The sequence below is a fragment of the Schistocerca piceifrons genome, chromosome 2 (genome assembly GCF_021461385.2).
Source record: "Schistocerca piceifrons isolate TAMUIC-IGC-003096 chromosome 2, iqSchPice1.1, whole genome shotgun sequence".
NCBI classification, from domain to species: domain Eukaryota; kingdom Metazoa; phylum Arthropoda; class Insecta; order Orthoptera; family Acrididae; genus Schistocerca; species Schistocerca piceifrons.
In genome coordinates, this window is record NC_060139.1 from 276,287,135 (window position 1) to 276,311,516 (window position 24,382).

The window sequence follows — 24,382 nt, forward strand, 5'->3', positions numbered from 1 at the left end:
GTTAGTGTGATATAAGATTATTTAACTAACATGAATTACATGACACATTAACTAATGGACTATATACAGATTACAATGGTTGTCCATAGAAGAAAATAAACTGAACACTGAACTTTGGTAACATGTTCCACAGGCATGGCTGAACAAAATAATTTTGTCTTTAACAGGTCCTACATTACAAACAGATAAGATATACTAGTGTGATTAAGCAGGTAAGCAAAGCAGGGGAGGCTGTCATCCCCATGAGTAAAGACAACTTCCAAATGGAATTAATTGCAAATCAAACAAATAGCATCAAACAATGGCTACCCTTTTAACTTGGTGGACTCCAAAATGCACGAAAGACAGAAACAACAGATGACCACTCTTCTTTGTTATTTTTTTGACCCGTCACCTCAAGAACACAATAAATGTTGCACAATTCCATATGAGGAAAATTCTCACTGGATATAGCCAGAAAGCTTAAATCCAGAAGAATAGAAACATCACTTCATGTGTGCAACATTGTTGGACACTTTTGCCCAACAGTAAAGACAGCACTCCGGCTTTGGAAAAGAGTGGAATTACTTTTAACTGTGGCAAATTCCATATAGGTCAGTCTGGCAGGGAAATACACACCTGCTTGAAGGAACACCACAGAAGATGGAAACTTAGAAAAGGAGATTCTACTTTTGCAGACCAACTGCTTAAAGAAGGCCATGATTACAAGGTGAAACGAAGTATTACATCACATCCATAAAGGAAGGATGATTGACTATCTTGAAATAATGGAAATTAAGAAACATATGTCAGCCCAAGTTTAGTACTGAATGACTAGACACAGTTCCCTAACTTGCCACTTATAACTGCAGATACTGCTCATAATCCCATCCAGGCCATGTTGTAAATTACCCATCTTACTCACATGCCCTATTCCCTTCTCAACTAGTGTTTCGCTTTCCTGTTCTACAGTCTGGTTTCTGTACAAGTTTTATGTAGCCTCTTGCTTCCTATATTTTATCCCTGTAGCCTTCTAAAATTCAGAGTACGTATTCCAGTAAACACTTAAAAGTTTTCTATAAATCTGAAAATGCTGAAAATGTAGGTTAGGTTTTCTTCAATCTATCTTCTAATTATTTGCCACATGTCTTTCTATCCAAACTGATTTTCCCCAAGGTCACTCGTCTACAAATCAAGTGTATCAGTATTTTGCTGCAATGACTTATTAAACTGATGGTTCTGTAATCCTATCAGAAATGGGAACAGAACCTGCCTTCTTTGGAATTGGAATTCTTACATTCTTGTTAAAATCTGAGGGTGTTATTTCTATCATATCTTGCATACAATGTGGAATAATTTTGTCATGGTATTTCCTCTCTAACATCCTAATAATTCTGAGGGAATATTGTCTATTTCAAGTGCTTTGTTTCAATTTACATCTTTCTGTGAATGCTTTATCAAAATCTCCTCACAATATTGCATCCTCCATCCCATCTTCATCCTTTCCGTAATACTGTCCTCAGTTTTACTTCCTTTATATAGTCCCTCTATATATTTCCTCCATCTTCCAGCCTTTCCTTCTTTGCATTACATCTAAGTTCTTGATATTCATACAGCTGCTTCTCTTTTCTCCAAACATTTCTTCAATTTTCTCATACTCAACATCGACTTTTCCCACAGTCATGCATGCTTCTACAGTCTTGCACTTCTCTACCTATGTTTTGCTTTGCCATTTTGCATTTCCTGTCAACCTCATTTTTAGGTGTTCGTATTCCATTCTGCCTGCTTCATTTGTTGCATTTTTATATTTTCTAATTTCACCAATTATATTCAGTACACTGTGCATTGTTTGAGGATTTATACTGAACCTTGTCTTTCTGCCTGTTTGATCCTCTGCTGCCTTCACTATTTCATCTCTCAAAAGTATCTATTTGTCCACATCTTACTTCCTTTCTCATTTCAGTCTTACATTCTTGTTAAAATCTGAGGGTGTTATTCCTATCATATCTTGCATACCATGTGGAATAATTTTGTCATGGTATTTCCTCTGTAACATCCTAATAATTCTGAAGGAATTTCAACTTATCTAGTCCCATTCCTTCATTTTGTACCCTTCTGCAATTAATTCAGTTTTCATTTACAATTCCTAGACAATTGTGGTAAGAGCCCACACAGAAATATTCTGCAGTTTGTAAGTCTCTGTCTTGCCTTTACATAATCTTTCTGAATTCTTCTAGGTCTTCAGGTCTCATTCACATACACAACCACCTTTTCTTATCATGACGTAAAAACGCACTCTCCTTTTTAACTGAAGTATTTCTCAATACTCCTGTCCTCGACTTATTAATAAATTTCTCACCTCTTTATCTTCCATTTACATCTGCAGACCATACTTTCATTCAAGTTAAACTTAAATTTTAACCAATCAATTCCCTGTAGCTCATCTAATCTTTTGACCTTTGCTACTATTCTACTTTTGCTTCCAATCCATTACTGCATCTTGTTTTTCTCCTGAGTCTGAATTTAGAGCTACTTTTCAGCTCTTCAAGACCTGATCCTCTTAATTTCCACCCCCCCCCCCCCCTCCTCATCTGTGTCTTCACTCTGATGAAGCAAATGCTTAACAATGTTCAGAAAGTTAAGTCCGTATTACACGATGTGCCTAAACCATACACCTACGCACCAGCACCCCTAATGTGCATACCTGTAACTCCAGACGATAAACACAAGCAGCAGTCGATATGCGCGAAAAGAAAATAGAACTGTATGATGCCTTGTAAAGTTGTTCGTTCTACCGCGCGCAACTCAAGGGCGACTGTATGATATACTGGAACGTCATACGTACAAATTATTTCTGTGAGCTAATAAGAAATTGTTTTTTACCATTATTTACTAACTAATTGTTTTTCTCTTATGTAGGTTAGTACTGTAGTGAATTAAATACTCAACAGTTTTATATTATGACACTTGGTATACGTATATCGAAATTTACATTTACGCAGCATATTGCACATGGAGGATTCACTGGTTTTTGGAGCTATTGCCCTGGCAGACAGTAAATCTTCGGATTAGGGCAGAACAGTGACGAAAACGAAAAGTCACACGTTGTTGGGTTCGACCCTGGCTGAAAAGAAAGGATGAAGGCAGGGGAATATATTCAATGTTAATGAAAGAACTGAGGCCCTAAGATCTGCAAGAATTTCAGAACTTCATTAGGATGGACATGGCTTGTTTTGAGAAGCTGTTGTCTACAATAGAAGATGGGATCATAAAGTGTGACACAGTAATGAGGGAGGCTATCTCACCCACTCAAAAGTAAGAATTGTATGTTTATACGTTTTGTAATGATACCAGCCTAGATCACTGATAAAATACTGGTGAATGCCCTGTTATGTTTCAGGTTGGTTGTAACATTATGTTTCCTGGCAAATGGGAAATTTTGTAAGAGTTCGGCTTTTAGCCACAGCACAGCCCAGCCCAGCCCAGTCCACCATTTCAAAAGTTGCTGTGGATACATGCACTACAAATTGCAACACTTTAAAGGACCAATACTTAAAGGTGAACTTATGTTATTTTTTCCAAGTTTGGACTATATATATACCTTTCCTCGGTGTAAGCCTTATTCAAGACGCTTAACGCCTCTTTGCTCCATTTTATTTCTAGAATACGAAGCTGTCAAAAGAAAAAAATCCTTTCACTAAAAGCTAGTATAAAACAGTCTACTGAAAAAAAGGTCTCTTTTCTGCGTTTATGAAACCTGCTTACTGGGAAAAAAAAGAAGCAGAAGATCCCAAAGATCCCAACACGAAAAATTCCCAACACAAAAATCTGAAATTAGCCACTAGCCACCTAACAATAACCAAACAACAAGCAGAAAGCACTGTGGTACACCCTTTTGCGCATGCGCGAGTTATCGCTGCCACTGTACACGAGCGGCTGGATGGCAGTTTAGAACTGCTCTCTATACTGGTGCATGAATAATATGTCTTGCTAATTTTCATAGTTTCACCCATTCTACCGCTAGATGGCTGTTGCACTAGACCAGTACCATTCGCAGCAGATCATCGTGTAATACCCACTTTAGAAATTCAGATCTCCCTACCCCCTCCTCCCGCCCTCGATTTGTAATCTGATACCTCATGCATACCTGATACCATTTCGGACAATGATAGACAACAATCCCTCTTCCATTTCAAACACATTCTATAATCATTTTTATACAAATCTTTCAATTTTATAGCATCCAACTTCACCAACAGTGGATTTTTGGGTACCATATATCACTCTTCCCCCCAATACTTTGAGAGTTTAATAGGATAATGTGACTTCATGGTGTTGAATAAAAATGATAAAGTCACAGTCAATTATGGATGACAGAGAAACACAGCTAAAGTAGATGATCAAACGAAACAAATATTTACCCATACCACTTTGAGTATGACAAGTTCTTCAGGGATAGAACTTCGGTGTGGCGGAACTATCTGCACTTGAGTTAGCACTGACATTCCCAGAGATCACAAATTACATCATTTATTGTTAAATACTATACTTATTAACTGTAAAATTAATGTTAGTAAAAGCTGCAGAAAGAATATGCTGGAAGTCTCAACACAAAGCCACAAAACAAACACTGTTCTACTCTATTTTCAGCATAAATACTTGTAGCTGAACAACAGAACAGGATCTCTAAATAATTGTAAACATGTTACACATATGACAATGACAAGCCACTTAGCTTACATTCACTATGAGCTTTCGCAACCTCAATTTTTTCCACTAGTTTGTCTCTATATCCTTTGTACTGATCGTGCCAGACCCACAGCTCCTTCCGGATCACACGTATTTGTTCTTCCAAAGCACTTGAAGTTTGCTGTTCTAGAGCTCCTAAATGTGCACCGCCCTTTCTCTTTGGCCTGAAATAAGTAAAAAAATTCTACTTAAAACTGACAGGTTTTCATGTTTGAAATAGAGCCGTATAATTCCTCTCCCCCCAGGCAAAACAATTCACTCACAAAAAAAAATTAAATAAATAAATAAATATGGAGACAGTACAAGAAAAATAAAATTCGTTAAATTCAACAAAAGCCAGACGGTTTTAATAGTGTAACTCCAGTAACAAAACTTTTTAAAGGATGCCATTAATACAACTGTCTGATTTCTCAATAATTTTTGAACAGATGTGCAGTGGAGTATTCACTTATTACAGTGCCTACAACCTTCTAACAGTTGGGCTTCCAGAACTGCTGTCGCTATTGACACAGCTATTCGTTATTTCTTCCATTACAAATAGATGGTATAACCTCAGAACATGGAATGCTTAGTACTTCTGATAGACACACATAAAAGAATACGAAACTATGCTGTCTTTCAGCATTATTAGTTTCTGCCCCAGAGAGGCCAGAGGGCTGGATTGGGGAACATCGACAATTATCTCTCTCTCTCTCTCTCTCTCTCTCTCGTGCAGTTCTTCTGGACTGACCACCACTCAGTTGTAAGTGAAATGCCTCTTCTCACTCTTCCTACTACCTTTGTTTTATTCAGCCACCTACACTAGCAGTCGCTCTCTATCCCTACAACATCTGTTCAAATGGTTCAAATGGCTCTGAGCACTATGGGACTTAACATCTGAGGTCATCAGTCCCCTAGAACTTAGAACTACTTAAACCTAACTAACCTAAGGACATCACACACATCCATGCCCAAGGCAGGATTCAAACCTGCGACCATAGCGGTCGCGCGGTTCCAGACTGTAGCGCCTAGAACTGCTTAGCCACTCTGGCCGTCTACAACATCTGCAGTACTGTCAGAATATAATCAAATGTTCAATGTATTTCTCTCTTTTTATTTCAACACTTCCTTTCAATGCCCATCCTCACAAATCCTTGGCCAGTCTCCTCCTTTTGTGCCTGTACAAATTGGTGTCAAGAAGCTGACATACACCACTGTTTTATACAAAGAGAGAGTTCATAAAACTTCGGTTCACATTCAATGCTGTATGGCTGATGAGAAAACATCGCCACTGTTACTCTGTGCGATTTGTGGGTTGAGGCTGCATGGAATGCGCCACATTCACACGTTCTTTCACTGGCCGAGATAAAGTCCAGCCCGCAGCACTCTTGCAGCTGGCCACCTGGTGCTGGATGGAGTCATCCTGTCACCACACATCAACACTGCCCAGTCGTCGTCGTTAAGTTGTCTGAATTCATGAGCACATTGCATGCAAATCATACTATGAGTCTGTGATGCTTCTGCAGCCTTGCCAGTGTTTGCCTGTGAAGGGGCAAGTGCACAGGGGCAATATACAGTTGGCACAGCTTGCATGCTGCCTGTCGCCCACTAGTGTCACCTATCTACCACTGCTGTAGCACAGGGCATCATACACGACAAAATACAAACACATAGAACACAACAGTGGAACCAAACACTTTAAGGGCTGGACACCACGTGACCTGGCATGTGGCAACTAGCCCGACACTTCACCAGGGAGAAAATGTACACCCAAACACTCCAAGCGCCTGACGGACCTGCATACTCAGCGGAGGAGAAAGCAGAACTAATAGCCCCCATACTCGCAGTGTCATTCACACCGAACCCATGATTGCCATACTAAAACACCAACACTTCCCCACCTTTTGGAAGACGGCCAAGGTCCTGATGTTCAGGAAGCCGGGGAAAGACCACAGCCTCCAACAAAATTACCGACCCATCAGTCTTCTGAGCTCACTCAGCAAGATTGTTGAAAAGGTGATTTTTAAACGCATCACTAGGCACTGCATTAGAAATGACATCCTGAGACTGGAGCAATTCAGCTTCAGGAATCACCACTCGACAACAACTCTTACAGGTCGTTGAACATATACCGTATTTACTCGAATCTAAGCCGCACTTTTTTTCCGATTTTTATAATCCAAAAAACCGTCTGCGGCTTAGAATCGAGTGCAAAGCAAGCGGAAGTTCTGGAAAATGTTGGTAGGTGCCGCCACAACTAACTTCTGCCATTGAATATATGTAGCGCTACACAGGCATGCTTTGTAGGCACAAAGATAAATACTGGTGCCAAAACCTCTGCGTCAGTAAATAAATTTAAAAAAAAGGTGGAAGACGAGCTTTTTTTTTTTCTCCGCCCCGAGTTTCGACCACTGCATTTTCATACATTATCCAACGAAGTAAATACAAATCCCATATTGTTCATCTTCGAATGTAGCAGAATTTCAATGTACTATGAAAATCCGACTGGCAAGACTGTTTGGGATGTTTGTCAATATGGCCAACTCTACGTTCTGAATTTTTTCCTACCCGTGAGAAGAGATGGTTGCTAATAGGAACCTGATGAAATGTGAATCACATGCAGTATTCTCTTCACCATAAGAATAATACGAATATAAACATTGTGCCATGTATTCTTTCATGTTTGCTGCTATCTCATTTAAATCCTGTCTGCCTAATAAACTACGAAACTAGAGTGAGACAACAGCAAACGCGGAAGAATATACGTATCGTGTCATGTTTATATTCGTATTATTCTTATGCCTAATACTGATACAGTCAGAAATGAAGTACGGCAACCGACTAGATTTTTAAATCTAAGATGACTAATTTCTATGCAGAATTTGATGTACTAAAGAAGCGGCCACAAAGATTTTCAAACGGAGAAAAATTTTCGCCTAACTCTCGTTCAGAACATGTTCTATCATACGCAGTCTATTATTTGGTTCTTGTTGATCATTATGAAAGAAAGCAACGGTGTAAGTAACAACAAATAGCAGTCTCTTGCCATTGTTTCGCTAATGAGACGATTCCTCTCTTTTTTTAAATTGTAAGCAGCGGTAGCGCGCACAAAAGCAAAACATGCCACGAGTGGCGACAGGCCATAAACATGCACTATCAGAATGCGACAAACAATGCACGACACTGTACAGCTTAGAGTGACGTAAACACCTATAACAAAGAAAACGGCACTTATCAGATCAAAGCAAAATAAGCAAACGATTCAAACCAGACGAAGCACGTGAAAAAGGAAGGCTACCCGTATAAATACGGACGGAGCGCCTGACGCATAGCAGTGGCTACCTGGTAAAGCGTAACTGCTAAGATTACGATTCGAACCAAACTACTGTAGCTGTATCGTCATTCATTCGACCTAAATTGTGTCTCATATTACAATGGACCAACTTTGTTTCGATTTGGAGGTGTGGCCTAAAACTTTTCTCTCCTCTTGAATTTCGAGTCTCAAATTTCAGGTGCGGCTTAGATTCGGGAATTTTTTTTTTTTTTTTCCCCTTTATTTCGAGTCTCATTTTTAAGTTGCGGCTTAGATTCGAGTGGGGCTTAGATTCGAGTAAACACGGTAACACATGGCTTCAATACAAACAAAGCAACAGGGGCGGTGTTCCTAGACATCAAAAAGGCTTTCGACCGTCTATGGCACAACGGCCTCATTCGCAAACTCAGCGATGCAGGGTTCCCCGACGGGCTGGTGCATCTCATATACTCATACCTCACAGACAGGAGTTTCAACACTGACGTGCTGGGAAAACAATACGACACGGTAAACATGCGGAAGTACCGCAGGGAAGCATCCTAGGGCCCCTACTGTTTAACCTCTACATAAACGATCTCCCAACCAAACAAAACACAATGATGGCAATCTACACGGATGACACAGCCATCCTCGCGCAAGATTGGAAACCATCAAACATTACGTCATGCTTACAGACCACACTCGAGAGTGGCTGAGCCTTGGTTAGAGAAATGGTGTGTTAGAGTAAACGTCGACAAGTGCGAAGCCATTCTGTTCACTACAAGACCGAAGCAACTGCGCAAACACCAATACTGCAGGCCAAAAACCCTACATGCACGCCCAATACGTTTCCGCGAGAAAGTCAAATACCTCGGTGTCTGGATGGACCAGAAATTACTCTGCGGGGACCACATACAACACATGACCAACCAGCAAGCGCGAGGCTCAAACAGCTCTACCCTACGCTCAACAGGCGTAGCACACTGAACAGAAGGGTGTCGAAGTCCATGTACATGACACTTATTCAACCCCTGATGACGTACGCAGCCCCTGTCTTGGGATATGCTGCATCCACACGCCTGCGCCGTCTGCAGATCATACAAAACAATGTACTCAAAATCATAAGCAATGCTCCAAGATACACACACATCGTGGACTTTCACGGGGAATACAGACTTGAGACTCTCACGAAGGTAATCCACAAACTCACCACAAGACTATACAGAAACTCCAGACATTCGCAGAAACCATTTCTTCTGAATCTGGGGAACTACAACCACAACCATAGATGGAAACATAAAAGACCAAAAGACATACTTTTAAGGACCTAACATCTATGGCCAAGTACACGCAAACACAATGGTACATTTGAGCCCCTGTTAATCAGCCACCACTACTGGATATCAGTTGGAAGACACTTGCCGAATAACTGGCACCACACAGGGAAGCCGTACCGTACACTACATGCAGACAAGCTCCACACACCCCCCACACAGTGAGATGACCTATGGCCGATCTCCCACAAATATATAACGATCCCAATTGTTCCAGGAATGCAGCGGCTGCAGCAAACTCTGATACATCGCCATCGCCTGCCACGGTAATGATGCATGATATCCATACTAAGAAACCCAACCTTGCATGAACTATCGCAGCTAGTAAGCCACTACTGCTCTTACTACCCATCCCACTGTCGCAGAGGTTTTTTCCCATGGCACGAGCCTTGGCACTTTTTTCCCTCTGCTCTTCAAATTGCTACCCTCATTCGCATTTCTTCCACTCTCTATCACCTGATGGACCGTGTTAATGCGTAGTCTTATCCAGACGCACAGATAGCATCACAGCCCAGCATCCTGTGGTCCACCTATTAGATAACTAACATGTTGACGGAGGTGACAGTAGAACTTTTGGTTCGGTCACCACGTTGGTGCGGGCATGGCAGGGCCCCATCTCTATTATCCGCCATGGAATTAGTGGAGACCATGGAGGAGAGGGCCCCAAGGGACCCCTTCCACACGAGAAGAGCCAGAGGAGGCTGTTGCTTCTCCGGCAGGGGGGAGGGGACAGATGCCCCCTCTGTTGGGGCCTTGTTCCTGAAGTAAGTGCTTTGGGAGCAACAGAGGAAGATTTGCCCCCTACCACCTAGGGGGCGGATGCATTCTGGTGGCCTGGAGGGCCCTCTGTTCATGGCACAGAATGAGGAATCACTGGCACTTGGGACAGCGATAGTGATGTAGCTGCAGCGTATGTCGACGTCAACCAAATGGGGTGTAATCTTTCGAATTTACGTTTACCCTCTGTGTTAGTCAACCTGTCCATGGTCTTGTACTCCATGATTTTTCACTCCTTTTGGAGTACTGGGAAGTCTGGTGAGCAGGGGGAGTGGTGCTCTCCACAGATGATACAAGTGGGAGGTGGTGCACATGGAGTATTTGGGTGCAGTGGACGTCCACAGTCTCGACATGTGGCGCTGGAAGTGCAGCAGGAAGACATGTGCCTGAACTTCCAGCACTTACAGCACCACATAGAGGGAGGGACATATGGTTTAATATCACAGCAGTAAACCATCACCTTGACCTTTTCAGGCAATGAATCACCCTCAAAGGCCAAGATGAAGGCACCGGTAGCAACCCTGTTGTCTTGGGGTTCCCTGTAAACACGCAAGATGAAATGAACACCCCACTCTTCAAAATTGGTGCGGAGCTCATTGTAAGACTGCAAGAGGAGATCATGATGGAAAATAATCCCCTTGACCACCATGAGGCTTTTATGAGTAGTGACAGAAGCAGGAATGTCACCCAGCTTGTCACAGGCGAGTAGCGCTCAGGACTGGGCTAGGGATGCTGCTTGAATTAAGACTGTGCAGTTTCACATCTTGGACAGCACTATCACTTCTCCAAACTTATCCTCAAGGTGTTCAATGAAAAACTGAGGCTTCGTAGGTAGAAAAGAGTCCCCATCGGGTCTGCTACAGACTAAAAACCAAGGCTAATATGGCTCCCTGTAGTTCTACGTTCCTCCCAAAGTGTAACGAGGGAAGGAAACTATTTAGGGTCATACCTGACGGCATTGTATTCTATTTTGCCCTCCTTAGAGACTGCAGGTGCCTTATGGTCACCAGCAAGAGATGACTTAGTCCACTTCATTGCGGGTCACCCACCCTGATGCCACCCACTCCAATCAGGGGCTCTCCCCATGGGCACCACCCAGCCACAGCAAAGGCCAACTGGCATGATGGCCGTTGCTGGGAGTCCTGATGGCCCAGGAAGACAGACATCTACTCCCTGGCATACGTGGGGAGTTTACAGTTCAAGCATCAGCAGTGTGATCCCTGTGTTGTCAGGGGGCTCCCACCAAATGGATACACGACGGCCCCACCACAACGGTCTGGCTACTGTGCTGGATATTGGGCGCAGAGAAATCCAGTATTGTCACAGGGACGAAAGAGGACAGGAGACAACAGAAGAAGATGACATACCACAGAAAGTGTCCTCGCCCAAGTAGTTGAATCGCAGGTGGAGATGCAAAGCCATGACAAGAAATTCAGGAGATTGAATCTAGGGCACTCATGCACCATGTAAGGCATCCTTCCCCATATGGCCCACACTTCAGTAGAATTTTGAAAGTGGCAGGTCAAACCATAGAATGGGACCTGAACTCATAGGGCCGAAAAGTGGGAGACTCCTTTTACTTGCCTCTTATGACAGGCAGGAATACCTCGGGCCTATTCTAACCCCCAGACCCGCAGGGGGTTCTGGTGTATGATTTGGAGTTGTAGCTTAACTGGTTCTCACCTTTTTAAAGATGAACAAGGAAGGGCTGTCCCACTGAATGGAGTTTGTTATCATGTGATGCCCACTGCTTTCCTTTGGCCATGTTTTGATCAAATGAACAATGAGAATTTATGGTCCCAACAAAACAGTGCAACTTGCCACTCTTCAGGAGACACAATCACACTGTTGTGTGACAAGTTCCCGAGCAAACTAATCCTGTTACAATGAGACCAAACCTACCCACCTTGATCTTGTGACATGACACCTTGTGGCTTTTCCACACCACACACCACCCCCCCCCCCCCACACACACACACACACACACACACACACACCTATTGGACCAATGAGCTACAATTTGGCTTGGGCTTGATTATGTCCTGTACGTTATCTCTTGATGATGGACTTAACCAATTTCTGTGCTTATGCTTGGACAGTCAGTGGGCTGAATAGTTCAGCTAAAAACCATGTGTGAACATGATATGCCCCATTCGAGTTTGTCTACTGTGATGAATAAGCACATTAAGGGGAGCCGGAACGATGAAAATGGCAAAACTAACATTTTTTTAGTTTTTTAATTATAAAATTATTTGGAGCTTTCTGAATAAAACAAATCAAGTTCACCCTTCTAAGTGTCTTTATCGCTGCAAAGTTGACACGCCGCGTAAACGGTTGTAGCGACTTGGTGTGTCACCTCTGACAGTGCCTCTTGCTGGCTGCAAGCAGGGTATCTTTCTGGAATTAGACAGTGTTTTGTTTTCCAACGTTGTATGGCTTTATCTCTGTGACAAGTGACTGTTCATATCAGTAACCATAAACGCTATACCGTGTGTGTTGACTAGCAGAGTTTGCTTTGTGTTGTTTAGCTGTTGAATTTTGCGTATTTGATGAATTTTGCTCATGCCTGTTTTATGTATTGGTTTGTGGATATCAATATGCCCCGTTTCAGCAATTGAGTGTTTAAGAAAAGGCGCAATGAGTGAACGAAGAAATCTTTTGTTGTTTCGAAGGGAGATGCTGCTCAGACGGCTTCACCGACTACTCCAAATGAATGTGATAGAACTACTTCCAGCAAGAAACTTTGTGACAGCAAAGAAAAATTTGAAAACAATGAAAGTGACAGTAATGATGTGAATGAAATAATTGACATTTCCTTGCTCTCTAATATTTCGAAACATAACGTATTATGCCAAGTTTGCAAAGAAAGAGGACTGGAATTGAAAATAACTTCACACATTGGTTTGGCCTGTAAAATGTTATTGAAGTGTAACAAATGTGCTGCAGAAGTTTCGCTTTCTAATTCTAACAGTATTCCTCGTAGTTGTAATAGTGTAAAGAAGGTGCATGCTATAAATGTTAGGCTAGTGTATGGCTTGCGTTACATTGGCAAGGGCAGTGCTGCAAGGACAAGGTTATGTGGAATTATGAACCTGCCAAAACCACAAACCAAGTTTGGATTTTATAATGAATTGGTGGGATCTTCTGCTGAAGATATTGCTCAAGCAACAATGAAGAAAGCAGTTGGAGAAGCTGTGACAGATAATGGGAATTGTAGAGATTTAACTGTTGCTCTGGATGGATCATGGCAACGTAGAGGTCATAAATCTCTAAATGGAGTTGTGACAGCTACCAGTGGAGACAGTTGCAAAGTAATTGATGTTGCTATTCTCTCAAAACATTGAAGATGTAAGGGCAATACCAAGGATGAACATAGCGAAAGTTGTGAAGCAAATTTTCACGGCACGAGTGGAGCGATGGAAGTAGAGGGAGTAAAAGCAATTTTTTCCAGATCACAGGAGTGGTATAATGTACAATACACCATCTAGGAGATGGTGATTCTAAGGGATATCAAGCTGTAGAAGAACTAAAACCTTATGGCAATGCAATTCACATTAAAAAACAGGAGTGCATTGGACATGTGCAAAAGTGCATGGCGGCTCGCTTGTGCAAACTAAAGCAGACATAGGGATCCCAGAAGCTTAGTGATGGTAAGACCCTTGGAGGAAGAGGGAGATTGACAGATGAAGCAATTGATAGATTGCAGAGGTATTATGGGTGTGCAATTAGGCAAAATACAAGTAGCATTGAGCATATGAGGAGAGCAGTGTGGGAATTATTTTTTCATACTGCATCAACAAATGAGCACCCATAACATGCACTGTGCCCAACAGGTGATGACTCATGCTGTAAGTTCCAATCAGGAAAGGAGTATGTCCATAAAAACAGTTTGCCAAATACTGTAATTGATGTAATTAGGCCCATATTCATAGAATTATCACAGCCAAGTTTATTGGAAAAGTGTTCACATGGGAAAACACAAAATCCAAATGAAAGTGTAAATAATTTAATCTGGATTAGGATTCCCAAAAGAGTGTTTGTATAGATAAAAACATTGCATTTTGGAGTGTATGATGCAGTGGCGACATACAATGAAGGAACATTATCAAATGTGATGTGCTGAAACATTTAGGTTTCCAACCAGGACACCACCATTTCCACAATGAGCCTAATTGATGAAGAAAGACTAAGAGGTGCAGGAAGAAGAGACAAAAGCCTACAACATGCAGCAAAAGGTAAGAAAAGACCAGTGAAAAGGAAATTAACACTGGAAAAAGAAGAGGACGCTGATAATCCATCATATGGGGCATGAATGTATAAAAAACTGGAAGCCATTTCCCGTATCTTTAAAATTTTCATCTTTGAGGAACATTTTCTCAAAAACTGCTAACAGTATATCAATGAAATTTATACACAATATTGTTTACTTCTTTACCTTCATTTTTATAACAAATTGTAAAAAAAATTATAATTCAAGAGTTATAGAAAATGTGCAAAATTTTAGAGAAAAAAAATAAGCACCTGTTTAAAAAAATTGTAAAACAAAAATCAATAAATATTTCTTAACGTGGCATTGTAACTTTGTGGAGAAATATTCACTGAACATGTAGTCCAAATTTCAGAGGAATATGTTTAATGGTTTTAGAAAAAATGTTCCTTCTATTTGCTAAAATTAACATGGAGGAAATGGATCGTTCCGGCTCCCCTTAAACATACAGATTTTTGACTTCATGCTGATGTCTTGTATTTTAACAAAATCAAAAGAAAATAAAAAGTAAAAAGTTTAATACATATATGGGTTTAAAGTTGTGTGCAATTTCAATGGTTGCCTTCTTGTCACTGCTTGTGCTTCAGATGGATACAGGTGTGACAGCACAGTGAACTATGGTTTGAAATGAAATAATACACTGAGTATTACAAGTTTCAGTCGTATGCACGTTGATGGCTATTTCTTGGTTTCTATGTGGGTCTTGGAATTTTTTCTGACATGTAAGATCACACAGACTCCTGGCAATGTCCTGCCCTATGGTTCATATTGTGCATAAAACTTCCCATCTTCTGCTAAATAATTTATTTCTACTTCCAATCTTTCAAATATTGTTGGGATGCAAATGAAAATTACTGCACTGCTTTAATGCCACGCACATCATATACTTACTGTTCATTACAAATATAGATTAGTGTCATACTAGTCAATATTTGTAATGAAGAAGCTGTGGGCCATTCCTTTAGTACTCATTTCTTGCATTCCATTACACTGTGAGGACGAAGTTAATTCAATGCTTTAGCCATTGCCACTGCCTCGTTAATGACAAAGAAAGCCATTCTTAACTGGATTTCTTCAGTTAGCACACCAACCAAAGCAATTCCTAAACCAAAGCAATTCCTAATTTCAAATCATCAGAGCCTGTAGCTGAACATCAAACCAATTACTAATAATGAATGCTGTTATCTGTACAACAAGTGCAAAACCTTATTCTGTAAATGAGTAAAAATAGAAGTACAGATTTAAAAGAAAGCAACAATATTTGTATTATAATTTCTGTTCTATGAACATCTCATAGTTTTAACATCCGTTTTTGGAACCAAGATCGGTTTGCAACTAAACTGGATCTACTTTTATGTTTAGTTTCTGATTAACAAATAAAAATAATAATAATACTGCACAAAAAAGGAAATAACTTGCTCAAAATAAAACAATTATTTTATTTGTTATTTATTTATTTATTTTTGTTTTTGCATTCACCTGCATCCACAGCTGTCATCCTCATAAAGTGGCAGTTCGCTTGGACGACATGGTTTAGCTTCTGTACTGTCTTTGCCACTTTCAGACTTTATTACAGCCGCACCTAAAGAAGTGGGTATGACAAACTTCTTCAAAATCTGTAAAAGAAGTTATGTCATTAAAATTTTAAAATACAAATGTAGACAGTGACAGCTTTTACCCCAGCCAAAATTCAAGCAAACTAATAACCATCCATTCCTGTCAGATAAACTTATAGAGGCACAAACATTACAGAAGCCAGCCACTGCTTGTTTCACAAGCAAAATACAAACTAAATATTGTAATTCACGAACTACATATTAAGAGAATTATTTACTAGTAAATGTTTCCATAAGCTTATGATTTTCTTAAAATGTGGCAAATCCGTATTAAACACAAGCCTAAAATTATGCCTCACAAAAAAAAAATCAAACTTCCATTTTCATTCAGCTCTTTAATAATAATATTTCTTCAGAGAACTGTCAGAGGAAAACAAGCTAAGTCATTGGGTCTTTCCCTTTATGGGTAGCATGCTCTATGAAAATTAAAATATTATCATAAGAAACCAAATATTTACATTTAACACGAATTCGTAAAATAATCTGCTACACTGTGAAATTGAACCCCCAACCCCCTCGAAATTCTTGATGCGGTGACAGTCTGAACTTCAGCATAGCTCAACGCCTAGGTTAAAAGGTGATAATCTGATTGCGAGATGGCGAAGCCAACAAATATGTTTAATAAATAAAGGTGATGTAACAACAAAAATAATCAGTTATTGACAATATGACATAAACGGATAGATAAAAAATGGAATCCGTCTTTCCTTCTCATCCCATCCGGTAAGCCTCCCCTGATCTGGGTTCTTGCTGACTTTTCTGAACTGTACCCCTTTCCCTAAGTCTCTCCAGTCCATTTCCTTTACCCCTCTTCCTTCCCCTTCAACTCTTCTGCCAGAAGGAGCCACGGGTTCTGAAAGGTTGTAAAAGATAAACCTTTTGTGTGTGTGTGTGTGTTCTCCTGCCGCCACTTGGTGGGCAGATTTTTTATCATTGAAATGAAGGTTGTGGTAACAGATTGAACTGTATCATATGCTAAGGCAATAATTCCCGAGATCACTTGCCAACAACATATATCAAGCACACAACTGCCATGGTGTGAGATAATTGATTAGTGTTGCCGACTACAGAACACCATCTAATGGTGAACCTGTCAGCAATGTTCTAAAGATGTGTGAAGCTGGTGCAGTGTCAATCAGTGGCGGATGCAGAAAAACCTCAACGAGAGGGCGCTAAAATTATCTCCAGCAACCTTTACTTTTAACGTAATAAAAAAGTAATTAAGTCACATGCAAAGCTTAAGAAAGTTTTATTTGAACTGATTATACACATATACAAGGCAATGCCATCATATGATATAAAAAAGTTACAATTGTAGTTCTCTTCCGTAAATGATGAATTCTATGTGCCTATTCTTCCTGGCAAACTGATTAATTACATCATTAATAGGACAATCAATGTCAGGGTGAGTGTTCAACAGAGCTAAGCCATTAAGTTGATCCTCCACGAAGATTCCTCCATCACTGTCGACCTCAGTCATGTCTCTGTATGCTGCAATATCAAAAAACTTCTTTCTACTGTAGCAATAGATGCAGGTAGACAAGCAAATATTTTGTACAGTGAGTGCGAAGTGGCATAGTGAGATATAAGATGCGCGTGCTGCGTAGGAAAGTACAACTGCTCGATAACTCTATTCAGTCGAGTCAACTGACGAAAGACATGAACGAACACCGAGTGGGCTGACTGGCGGTGGCAGTGCGGGTGGCAATTAGGGCAGCTCTGCAAGGCAGGGTGGAGTGTGCACTCCCCACATGTATCTGTCACTGGTGTCAATGTGCACTACTGTTACCTGGTGGAGGTTATTTCCAAGATTGTGTACTGCGGAAAGGGATTCAGACTTCATCTACTGCCTTATCACAAGATTGTGTACTGTGGAAAGGGATTTAGACTTCATATATTGCCATATCGCAATTTTTGGAACTGTGTGCATTGTCATGAAGAGATGTGTCAAACTTTGTGAAAGATACAGCCACAGCATACCCCAGATAAGGCGAAACAGGAGTGCTCCTGCCTATTACACAAAATGCGGAGTAGTAGTTGATGGAGACCTGAATCACAAGTAAGGTAAGTTAAATTCCTGGCAGTAATTTTGGTACATCTTTTGCCATTACTTGTTAATTCTGTAAATGAAATCGATATCTGGCACCATTACAAGCTGCGCGCTTGATCATCGTTGTCAATGCTGTAAACAAAACCGATAGTTGTGCTCTGACAAGTCACACTCTCAGTACATATCATTCGCAAGTAATCTTGGAAATTACCCCTAAAACTTATATTTGCTTCATATTTAACACGAGTTCTGTCATAAAAATCAGAACTGCTAGGTGAATTCAGAAAACACGTTATGTGATAATTAAGACTGTGACATAAGCCCGTGAACAACTACTGGCCTGACTGCAGGTCACGTGCAGCCTTTCTACTTGCTGTGGGACTAGGAGGTGGAGAGGTAGCAAGCCCCTCAGACGATAGACTTTTATCCTCGAGTAAAATTCTCAGTAATATTTTGACAGCAGGCTGAGTAGACCTGGGGCCATCCTGCAATCGAGAAGTCTCCATCTCTTAGCAGGATTCAGCCCAGGTCTTCCAGGGATAAAGTCTAATGCTCTATCCACTAAACCAACACAACCATCTCACATTTATCATACGCCAACTTTGAAAAAAGCAAGGAGGGCCACTAAGTAAATACAACCAAATAACCAATCTTAAGTCCTATCACTTGTTTTCAGGTATTTGCAACAACCAAAATAGTATGTACGTCATTTACAGTAACTTCAACAATCAGTACCCTGAAGTCACAGTTGACATTGTCATAGTGTAGTTGCAGTAGTGTAGTCCAAAGAGAATTTTACAATGATGTACAGACAGTCAGCTTAATGCAAGCAGAAACAAAAGCCATGCAACAGACGTATGAATATACACACACATTTAATGAGGAGAGGACAGATGGCAGGTCATAGACTTGTTGAAGGAACGAATTTGGCATTTACCTGAAGTGGTTTAGGAAAAACTAAATCAGGAAGGTGGGAGAGAACACAAAGCTCCCCTCTATCAAATCCGAGGTCAGCGTCTCAACAAATATGCTACCTTATTCAGTTGTACCTAATGTAGAATTCTCTGCTGTATGTACATATTTGGAACAAGTTAGCTTCACAAATGATGATACTGTAAAGCAGGAGACTGCTTTCCTTCAGTTTCCAAATTTTTTGAAATGATGATGATTTATTTTAGAATAGTATCTCACCTTATCAACAACAGTATCCTCAGTAAATCACAATCTGTTTTTCAAGAGAGTTGCTCTACTGAGAATGCCATTTATATGTTCACTCAGTAAATTTTACAAGCATTAAATAATTAAATAGCGTCAGTTCATATTTTCTGAACCTGTCTAAGGAATTTTACTGTACATCATGCCCATGGGCACCTACATGGCTCCCTCCTATGCCAATCTGTTTATAAGCCATCTAAATGAGACTGTCCTAGCCCCCAAAAACACCAAACCACTTGTCTGGTTCAGGTTCGCTGATATCTTCAGGACTTGGACTCAGGGCCAAGACACGCTATCTTCATTCCTTCACAACCTCAACACCTTCTCTCCCATCCCCTTCACCTGAGCCTGCTCAACCCAGTGTCTCACCTTCCTAGATGTTGACTACCTGCTCTCTGATGACTCCATCCACACTACTGACCACATTAAACCCGCCAGCCAACAACATTACCTGTATTTTGACAGCTGTCATCCCTTTTATACCAAAAAATCCATCCCATACACAGCCTGGACACCCAGGGATGGCGTATCTGCTGTGACAAGAACTCACCTGCTTGGTATGCTGAGGGTCTCACCAAGGCCTAGTCTGCAAACACACCCCCATACCTCCCACCAGCACCCCAAGAACGAGCCACAAAGGAGTGTCCTCTTCGACACTCAGTACCAGGCTAGACTGGAACAACTGAAGTACATCCTTTCACAGGGCTTTAGTTACCTATCATAAGCCCTGAAATGAGAGATCCCACCCAAGATTTTTCCAATCTATGCTAAAGTGGTGTTCTGCAACCCTCCCAAACTCCACAACAGCCTAGTCCATTCCTATGCCACTCCCAATCCCACCCCTTGCCACAAGGATCATATCCCTGCGGGAGACCCAGGTGCAAGACCTGTACAATCCACCCAACCAGCACTTCCAGTCCTTTCACAGGTTTATCCCACCCCATCAGGGGCCAGGCCATCTGGGGAAGTAGCCATTTCGTTTACCAGCTTTGCTACAATCACTACACAGCTTTTAATGTTGTTATGATTACAAACCAGCTGTCCACCAGGATGAACGACCACTGCCAAACTATGGATACGAGCAAAGTAGACCATCCACTGGCACAACATGCAGCTGAACATAACATGCTTGATTTCAATGAATGCTTCTCAACCCGAGCCATCTGGAGATTCCCCTCCCCCCCCCCCCAATCAGCTTTTCTGAACTACTCAGATGGGAGTTATCCTTACAGCACATTCTCTGGTCCCATAATTTTCTCAGCCTCAACCTACTGTAACATACTGCCCCAATACACACTACCCAACAGTTTCCACCCCCGTTATCATCTCCTCCCCATTCTCATCTCGCAGTCTCTCTGTTTGCAGCCCTATGCCAATGCACCCGCCAATCTCTCCCTGCTGCTCTGCCTTTTTCCTCACCTCCCTGCCCCGCATCCTCTTGATGCAATGCCTGTTGGCATTCCAGTCCCTGAATACTCCACCACACAGCGTTCATCTCTTCCCCCACCCATATATTACCATACCTTCTCCTTGACCATCCCCTCCAGACTGCTGCTGGTATCCCACATGATAGCTGCATTCTGGCCTCAGATGCCAGAGTTGGTAGTGATATGTGCAGGAGGTCAGCTGTCTGCTTGCTTGTGTATATGAATTGTGTGCGTTTCTCTTTCTCCGATGAAGGTTGTGGCCGAAACCTTCATGTAACTGTGTTTTGCAACTTAACGGTAAGTGGCAATCCATATTTTCCTACATTGTTGGTAAATCACAGCATTCCCCTACACAGAATGAAGTTTTATGAGATTGATAGTATCACCAACCCATAGATAGTGTCATATGTAACCAAAGGAATGCAGAAAGTTGTATTCAGTGCTTCAACAAACATAGTCCAGGGACGTAATTCTGACTGGAAGGCATTCACATATGGGGTTGCCAAGGTTCAACTTTTGGCCCACTATTGTTCCTCATATGTAAATGATCTTTTATTTAACATACAACAAGCAGAATGTTCTTTTTGAAGATAACAAGTATTATGATCAATCCAGCACACATACCAAAACAGAGGAAATGGTGAACAATGTTCTTAAAAGTATCATTGAATGGTCTCACCCTCAATTGCAAAAAGACAGGACACATCAAGTTCTGCACATTTACGGGTACTCCTCCAATGATAAGTGTAACACATGGTGAGGAAATAAAGAACAGCGGGGAATCTTCAAAATTATTGGGTTTTAATACTGATGAGAATTTAAACTGGAAAAAATGTATTTTGGAATACCTAAAGCACCTTAGTTAAGACACATTTGCATTTAGAAATATTGCAAATCTTGGGAAGAGGCAAATCAGCAAGCTGTCATATTTTGCATATTTTCACTCAATAATGTCATACGGAATAATGTTTTGGGGTACTTATTTACAATAAAGAATGTCTTCATTGCTCAAAACAGTTCTGTACGAATAATAGGTGGTGCTCAACGATGATCATCTTGTAGAAACCTGTGTAGCAGTTAGGCAATTTGAGTACTGCTTCACAGTTTATTTACTCTATAATGAAGTTTGTTGTAAATAACCCACTGCAGGTATAAAGGAACAATGACATACACTATATAATTATAATACCAGAACAAGAAATGGCATCCACTACTCCACATTAAAGTTTGTTTGGCACAAAAGGGGTGCACAATGCTGCAACAAAAAATTTTATCACTTACCCAGTGAAATAAAATGCCTGACAGGCAGCAACATAAAACTGATAAACTGAAAAAGTTTCTTCTTGACAACTTTTATTCCGTAGAAGAGTTTCTATTATTGCAATGTGTAAGAGGTAGTGGGTAGTGCTCACATCTATGCTATACAAACTCACATTTATGTTTCTTTTATAAAAAGCACTTAGAGCTTTCAGCATATTTACAAATTAATTTGTGATGTGAACATAAAATGACTGTCTACATCATCATGATTTATCATACAAAACAATCTATGGAACATGAAAGTGTGCAAAATGATGATGAAACATCTGCTCATTAGCTGTGTTCAGTAGATATAGTTCACAAGGATGAGCCACTTGCTTAATATATCACTGAGTGTATTATTAACTGTCAAAGATATAAAATAAAATCTCTAAGATACAGCAATTTGATTTTAACAATTTCATAAACTGAATTTTTCTTCATATATAAAGGATGTAAGTTGTCACATGCAGCTAATAGCGTTTTCATTCTTGAATCTAGACAGTCAGATCATTTATTGAGGTCATTAATAAAAATTTATTCAGTTTTCAGTGAAAGTTACTAAGTGGCCCCTTTTGTATTTTTCATAATTTATATTATTATTATTGATAGATGTATTTAACATCAAGATACTCTAATGCAAAATTTTCTGAATTTGCTTTGCGGTTTTAGTTTTTATCACTAAGTGCCTTAAAAATTCCCTGAATGTTAACATCAAGCTACACTACAGGTCCAGGTATTGCCACAATCTATATTTGGCATTCACATTCGTTTGACCTCACAAACCAATTATCGCCTTTCAACTAACCTAGACTTTGAGCTATGCTACACATCAGTTTTATAGCATGCTTCTTGGTAGCTTTTTACAGATTTTTGCACCACAATGCACAACACATCGAACACAAAGGGGAAAGCAAAATCTACAATCTAATTAGATTTGTCATTTTTGGCGATTGTGTAAAGTTACTACTACACTGAAAATGGTCATTAGCCAAACATGATTAAAAAGCAAATATTATGGGAAGTTAATAGAACACTTCAAAGACGTTTCACGTGTCTTTTTCTAGTTGTCAAATGTGTGTTTCATAGAACAGTTTTTTTGTACAATGTTTTTATCAACATTATGCTCAGAATATAATACCAAGGAACAAGATCGTTGAAGTATATAAAATAATACAGGACTCTGGCCGTGGGTAAATATCAGAGAAATCACACCAGGCCTCCTTCACAGAATTTTTAATACTCTCTCGTGTGGATTACATTTACACGAATTCTCATCTCTGTAATTTTCGCACAGGAACGATTTTCATAAATAAAGTTCACAGCAAGATCAATGTCAAAAAAGTGGCTCTCCTGTGCAACTGAAGGGAATGTTTTTAAAAGACGAAACTGAAGAATTCGGTGACATCCTTTAGTTTACATACAAAGGACTATTCTCAGAGGCATAGATATTTTCTGAAAGATAATGTTTGCTACTTTTGGGATGCCTTAAATTTTATGTTTGTTCAAGTCGTCTCGAGCTCATTTTATGGATTAGCTTATTAGCATTTAACTTTTGTTTTGAGAATTTTGGTCCACATTTTTAATTTTGAACGGAATATCTACAGATACTCGTCTATCAACAACCCACACAATATATCCACGCTGGGATGATTTACATCCCAGGCGCATTCCTTCCACTTTATGAGTGTTGACGCAAATTTCAAACGAAATGATATTCTCACGACAAAATATCGTCTGCAACTAACGTTCTCGTCGTACAATAGAGTGGTATAAATGCAATAAACCAGTTTTATGAATCCCCAGCATTGATTCGGAAAGGAAAAGTAATCACAGCAAACATTATGAAGATTTGGATGTTAAATTTCTCTTTGTACCTGAAATCGAATCATTCCCTACCACTGTTTACAACTTCACTACGACCACTTCTCTGTTCTCTCACTCCATACAAAGTTGTGAGCGATGAAGTTACTACATACGCCGCGAAATTCTACAATCGATATTAGGATATCGGCTACACTCGATGTAACCGTGATCTGAGCAGACAGATCGTTGCGTGTGAACAGAATATCTGCGCAGATGTTAGATGTTCGCAGAATTTGAAGTTGGAAGTTTGAGTGAATTTGCTCAAATCTGTGGGTTCAAATCACATCTGTGCAGACAAGTTGGGGCATGTGGACAGGATATCGCCGCAAATCTGACACTAAAGCGTGTTTGAGACAGCTGGTTGTTCATTCAGGTGTTTCTCGTCTGCTTACGCAGAGTGAATTTTAAAATGAAAGATACCCATCAATCGTCTAGATAGTTCATTTCTGAATTCATCGAAATGTATGGGACCCATACAAGTTAGTGAAAAATTACAAGCAGCGAATACAACTATACGGAGATGAAGGCAGCT

At 40.4% G+C, this 24,382-nt stretch overlaps 1 protein-coding gene across 3 annotated transcripts in view; it reads right to left on the reverse strand.

Annotated features, from left to right (window-relative positions):
- The window catches only part of LOC124776692 (MICOS complex subunit MIC27), a 61,856-nt gene extending 37,858 nt beyond the window's left edge, over positions 1–23,998 (reverse strand). For all 3 annotated transcript variants that reach the window (XR_007015649.1, XM_047251796.1, XM_047251795.1), the window contains exons 1-3: positions 23,862–23,998; positions 15,857–15,993; positions 4,720–4,892 (exon numbers count right to left, since the gene is read on the reverse strand). Coding sequence is in view for 2 of the 3 variants with exons in the window: in XM_047251796.1 (XP_047107752.1) it covers positions 4,720–4,892; positions 15,857–15,993; positions 23,862–23,876 (325 nt within the window). In the remaining variant the exon portion in view is untranslated. The remainder of the gene's footprint in view (positions 1–4,719; positions 4,893–15,856; positions 15,994–23,861) is intronic.
- Between the last annotated feature and the right edge of the window lie 384 nt (positions 23,999–24,382).